Source organism: Nelumbo lutea, chromosome 1, assembly GCF_056320005.1.
Source record: "Nelumbo lutea isolate HS-2025 chromosome 1, American lotus-T2T, whole genome shotgun sequence".
Lineage (NCBI taxonomy): Eukaryota > Viridiplantae > Streptophyta > Magnoliopsida > Proteales > Nelumbonaceae > Nelumbo > Nelumbo lutea.
In genome coordinates this window covers 127,336,831-127,343,199 of record NC_142684.1, presented here as the reverse complement: position 1 = coordinate 127,343,199, position 6,369 = coordinate 127,336,831, and the positions used below count along the sequence as shown (strand labels likewise).

The 6,369-nt window shown below is 34.6% G+C and overlaps 1 protein-coding gene across 1 annotated transcript; it reads right to left on the bottom strand.

Moving 5' to 3' along the window:
* Positions 1–218: 218 nt before the first annotated feature.
* On the bottom strand, positions 219–1,120 carry LOC148877436 (uncharacterized). Its single transcript, XM_088964790.1, has one exon. The coding sequence runs from the start codon at positions 1,074–1,076 to the stop codon at positions 378–380; it is 699 nt and encodes a 232-aa protein (XP_088820916.1). The 5' UTR covers positions 1,077–1,120; the 3' UTR covers positions 219–377.
* Between the last annotated feature and the right edge of the window lie 5,249 nt (positions 1,121–6,369).

The window sequence follows — 6,369 nt, the reverse complement described above, 5'->3', positions numbered from 1 at the left end:
TGTTGTGAAACATTCACAGGAGTGTTGCATTGATTTATGGAAAAACCAAATTTCAAAACCCACCCTTTTATTCCCTGAACACCCATCGGCAGAAGATGGAACCAATTGGCAATGGTTAGCAGAGTAGCAGTCAACATAATTTGTTAAAAGTTGAAATCATCTAAACACAATATAGCTTCTAATTCATTGTTTGTGAGATGTGAGCCTGAGACCAGATCAAATCACCTAAAGCCTGACAAAACTTGAATTATACCTCCTTTTATTTATATTTACATAAGCTATGTATAAAGAGCATAAAAAAATCCAAAGGAAACTAAAAGAATGGAAGCTAAAAAAAGTGAAGAAAAAAGAGAGTAAATTTAGAACAGATATTTTCATCATCTAACAGTAGATGCAACCGTGTGAGCCCAGAACCTGAGATGATCTTTCATGTCGGTTTCACTACCCAGAGGAGGAATTCTCCAATTCATCAATGGGTTCCTCTCCTTTCTTTGATCTAGAACACCCCAAGCTTCTGATAAATAGGGTCTTGGAATTGTAGATTCGTCAATGGCTTCTTCTTCAACGTCTTTTTTTCCCAATCTTTGCAACCCAGGAATGATAGACACCAAGCTCGAATCTTTATCTTCTTCAGAGAAAACAAAACCCAGATCCATGAACCCTTTAAGCTCTTCAAATTCCAGGTCTGATAGACTCTTGCTACTCCCCTTCTTTCTTCTTCTTCTTCTACCCGCCGCCTTATTGGAGGGTTTCTCAATCTCAACTTTTTCTTGCTTTCTAGTTTCTTCTCTAGCTTCTGTGACTTCTTTGCCTGAGAGGATTGTTTCGAGTTTCGGCGTCGGAAGGACCGAGTTTGGAGAGTGTATCTCCAATCTGAATCCAGTTTTGGAGCTCAACTCATCGCTTCGGGAACGAACATGGAGCGCCGGCGGGCGAGAGCTTTCTGGCTCCGGAGTTTCTGTTTTGATTTCAGGAACTGGGTCTGCTACTGGAGGTGATGAAGGCGGTTTCTTGGTGAGTATTTGATGGTTGAACCAGTAATAATCATACAACTGCAGCACTTCTTCGGCCTCCATTAATGGCAGCCGAGGAAGCAAACTCTTTGGAAAAGACGGAAGAACAAGATGTCCAACGGGAAGGGATTCTTGAATATATATTATGCTGCATGACGAAATTACCCCTAGTATTATTTTAATATCATACCATTCCCTCAACACGCTCTATTTTTGCCAGAAAAAAAAAACACGCTCTATTTTTATTTTTATTTTTTCTTTAACAGGGAATAAAAGCATTTTGTTAACAGCAGAGTCCACGTAACGAAAAACACTCAAATTTTTACATTCTTCTCCAACTCCAAGCATGAATTGGAATGGAAGGTAATAATAATAATAATAATAATAATAATAATAATAATAATAATAAAAGGAAAAGGAGGAGGAGTATCCGATCAATATAGGCCATTGTTACTTGGAAATTACACAAAATTAGATGCAACGAAATATTGTCTCATATTGATGTTGTTAGATGGTCTATACATCTACACAAGCTGGTCCACAGAAATTCCATCAATTATCCAGTTATTGAAAGAATCCTACCAACAACAAGGCATGCAATTAGATTTCAAGAGAAGTTAATTCATAAAATAAAATAAAACAGAAGAAAAAAAGAAGCAAAAATTCTTCACCCTTTTTCCATATTTATTGTTCTCACTTCTAATTTTCATTAATATTTGAACAATTTCAAAGGGGATTGCAGAAAAATCCTAAGTTTTGAAAACGGTTCGAAATTTCCAAATCCCTTGGATTCTTGAATCCTTGGTTGACCTCCGAAAACCACTCGCTAAAGGAAGTTTTTACGAAAAATGCGTAGTTGATTATTCTACCCATAATTTTCATCTCTGTTGCAAATTGCAATTAGATTAAAAAGAAAAAACAAAGTTTTAGACTGGGTTTGACTTCCTTAATATGCAATTCTGCCATATCTACAAGGGTAAATTTGTAATTCTATTATTGGCATCAGGAATCTTCTAATACCCGGATTGAAGACGACTCGGCACTGAGTCCACCCTCTTGCGTTAGGTTGAAGATTAAACAGCATGTGCCTTTTCTGTCCCACGCGTGAGGTTAGACTTCGCCTCTCCTTTCAAAATACCACCTGCGACTTTTTATAATTACAAAGCCTCCCAGAAGTGTCCCCAACAGTTAACCAACCTGTACCGGTGTACCCACTACCTTGTACCTAATAATCAACCCGAGTTCATCTACATACCTGGAACCCGGTTCAGTTGAGAAGAAAATCCACATAGATTAGAAGAAACAAATAGGGCAAGTGCAAGTAGGACCAAACGTGGGCCTAAGTGGGCCCTCCATGTTAGTGTGAACCAAAAAGAAATAGAATACATTTGAGGAGGTGGGCCCGGGGGCCGGCAGCGGAGTGGGAGTTAGGTAGTTGATGCTTCTCTTTGTTCGCTTATTTTAAACTTATAATTTCTGTACGATTGTGGGTTCTATGTGATTGAACCTAATACCAAATGCTAAATAACGGAAATGGCCCATTAGAATCCGGGTGGAAATGGGTCGGGTCCTGGTTGAACAATATGTCCAACTCGATTTCTAATTGGTAGTAGAAATTAGAAAATGTTATATCCCCATCCATGATTCACATCAGGACCATTGGTTACCCCACCGTGCCTCTTCTATGGCTGTCAATGGGTCGGTTCTATTGGATATCGAACGAACTAAATCAATTGTATCGGTTCTGATTTTGTGATTTTGTCCTGAATAATCGGATATGTTTTAATTTTTTGCTTGTTTTGAACTGTGAATTGATAATTTTGTTAATAATATACTAACAGTTCGCAGGGGCTGATGGATAAATAATTTATTAGAACAATAAATGATAAAAAAGTAAAATTTGTTTTATTTTAGTTGTAAATTTTGAAGTTAACATAATATAAAGGTTTTAAAGAAAATATAAAAGTCAAATTGATGCCAAAAATAATATTTATATAGTCTAATGTTGTTGAGAGATAAACTATTTTGTAAAACATATTAGCTAATATCCTACAAACAAATCAACTAAAAATAGATGATCCAAAATAAAAATAATAAGATGAAAATAGAATACCCTTATGGCTTATTTTGCAATAGGAATCTGCTCCTAATACAACATGCCACACACCGACCTTACAAGCACATATATGCCACCCTGCATTGAGAACATTTTTCATGAATAATAACATTAGTACGAAAGATGTTCCCAATATAGGGTGAAATGTGCCAGTGAGATCGATGTGAGGTGCACTGTGTGAAGAGCAGATCTGGTCTCCTTATTTTGGGCTATCCCTACTTTCCTTCCCTCTCTCACCTATTGCAGGTATGGAGATTTTGCTTTAAGGAGATCCTATTGCAGATGGGTTTCTCACTCTCTTGTAGCATGTAGTATAAGTGTAGCTGTTTAGAGGGGTAGAAAAAGCTGAGATGAGAAAAAGGAAGTGTAATAATATAACACTATAGATAAACTGATGTCCCAATCATTTTGAAAATCAAAGCTAAAATAAAATAAAAATATAAAACTGGAGTGAGAAATCCAATGAAGGTTAAACACCTATAAAATCGACCAACATCCTATGGTCCAATGCCTTCCTACAACTTAATTGCATTACAATTTTATTTAGGTGTATTATTATTATTATTATTATTATTATTATTATTATTATTATTATTTTGCTGTTGTTGTAAAGTAGACAACTTAATTTAAAATTTTCAAAAGTTTTAAGTTATTCTTATGTAGGGTTTAGGTAATTTCAAAAGTTTAAGTAAGTTACCATAGTTTTAGCAATTAAGTTAATAAGTCTGAACAATTAGTTATTTTAATTATTCAAATTAAAGCAAATCATTCAAATTAACTAACTTAATATAGAGATTTTAATTAAGGAATCATTACTCTTAAATATTATTACTCTACTCATAAATTATCAATTTTTTTCAGAAAAATCTTTCGTTCATTATCACTAATGAATATCTCAAGACTTGAAACAAAATATTAAAAGTCTAATAGAAAAAAGTGAAGAGAAAGAGGGAGATGTCTTCATCAGTAAAAGATCTGGTCATGCCATTTTCACCTCTCTCATGGTCATAATGGGATTCGCAAGCTCTAAAGAAAAACATAATATCTTATTAAAAATAAAAAAAAATTAAAATATTTTAAGAAAGATTTCTAGTATAGAATTAAAAAATAGAAAATAATGAAAAAATTAAAAGAATTAGGTTATTAGAAATATTATAAAATAAAAAGTAATATCATTGTTAAGTTAACTATATTAAAAATATTAAAAAAATAAATTGATTAATTGATCTAGTTTCACTTGATTAAATGAAAAATATATTGAAATGTTGTTAGTATAATATTTAATATAAAAATAATAAAAAATATAAGAATTAGATTATTAATAAGATTAGGAAAAATATAAATTAATTAATAAAACAAAGTAAAATAAAATTAGCTGAGTGCTCTGGAATCGTAATGCTCTAGTGCGATGCCATGGCAATAAGTATATCTATTGTCTTACAGGTAGTTTGGAGATTAACAAATGTTATTGGAAAATCTGGGATCAGTATCAAATATTAACTTATTAATATATAAATAATTTATTATTTTATTGTCATTTTTTATTAAGATTATATTATCAAAAATCAAATTCTAAGTTGTTATTTATTTAACCGTATCAAACTCGATTACCCGATAAATAATGAGGATGGTTTTGGGTTAATAATCAATCAACGACTGATACAGGCAATCTCGAATCAGACCCGACCCATGGCGAATGGCAGTCTTAGACTCGTTTCAATCAGAGTTCCGCTTCCATTCTAGCAGTTTTTACTGTCTTGCATTGAAAATATCATTATATTTATATGCATTATTTTATGGAGAAATATTTTCAATGCAAGATTACAAATGGCTATTAGAACGGTATGGGCATAAATTTGCTCCGATAGAAGCCGATCTCCTTCAATAGAAACCACTCAGGCCGCACTGCTGCAGTATGTATGTTACACGTGATAATAACTGTATGTAAGGCGGATTATGTTTATAACCGATATTTTAAACAGAAAGGGCGTCGTCGGCTGTGAAACTTCTTCACTCAATGTTAATGCACGATGCACACGTGGTATTAGTTCGTGTGGACAGCAAATGTCGCTATTCAAACCACCTCCTGCCAAATCCACAGGTTGGGCCCTACCAAAATGAGCTCCATTGGGATTTGGTAATCTAATCAACAACCAAATCGATTTTTGACCAACGTTTTAAAGTCCAACTATACAAGCCGACGTCAACTCGGAAAGCCTTCTCACTGGCGGTTCACATGGGTCGTTAGTTTATCGGTTCAACCATCCAATCAATGACTGGCAGTGTTTTCAATTTCAGCCGCTTCTTGATCCGGCTGGTCGGACAGGTGATTCGGTCACAATACCAATTCGGATCAACTTCTGTGTTCTAATTAATTCATGAATAACGACATAATGGGTTGACAACGGAATGAGTGGGGGTTGGAGTGGAAGGGGCTATCAATTTCAATCACACGAGGAGATGAAGAGGAAGAAAACGATGGAGAAAGAGAAAGCAATAGAAATTGATTTGCGTAAAATGCACAGCAAGATGATGAGGAAAAGGACTGGAAGGACAGGGTGGGTTGAAAATTGTTGTGATTGAAATATGGGCAATTGTTGGGTTGCCACGTGGTAACTCATCCATAGTCTGATATGACGTGGCTGAGTTGTGGCCATATGGTAGGTACGAACCATTCATATATATTGAAGCTTGTTCTTATAAATATGGTGTCATTTGAGACCAATATAAAAATCTTGATAGTGTGTATTTGCAAAGTTTTGATGGATAGATTTTGTGGGTGTGGAACACATGGAGAAAGGGATGGGTGCATATTTGAAGAGCATTCTCCTCAAGATTGTGGGTGAGAATATTTGGGGCCTTTAGGAAGATAAAGAAGGTGACTCACTTGTGGTCCAAGGTGATCAAGGGGGTGGATCATTTGCTAATTGCTAGGAGTAATTCCAGTTAGCCCAAATTAGTATTTTACACTGTTTCGGTTCGGGTTTTTAGGTCAGATTCATTCAAATTTTGATAAAACGCCAAGTGAAACATGAGTTATTACATCACATAATTAAAAACGTTTTGGGTTGATTAAGTTCTTTTTTTTTTTTTTATCTGAAATGTCAAATTTGGTTTTCCAAACCTGAAACAGCAATAATCAGTCTCCTGTATGAGGTGACTCTTATATGTGACGTAAGAACTCATATTCCTCGAAGATATTTTACATGTGATTATTATGTTGTATATACCAAATAGGTA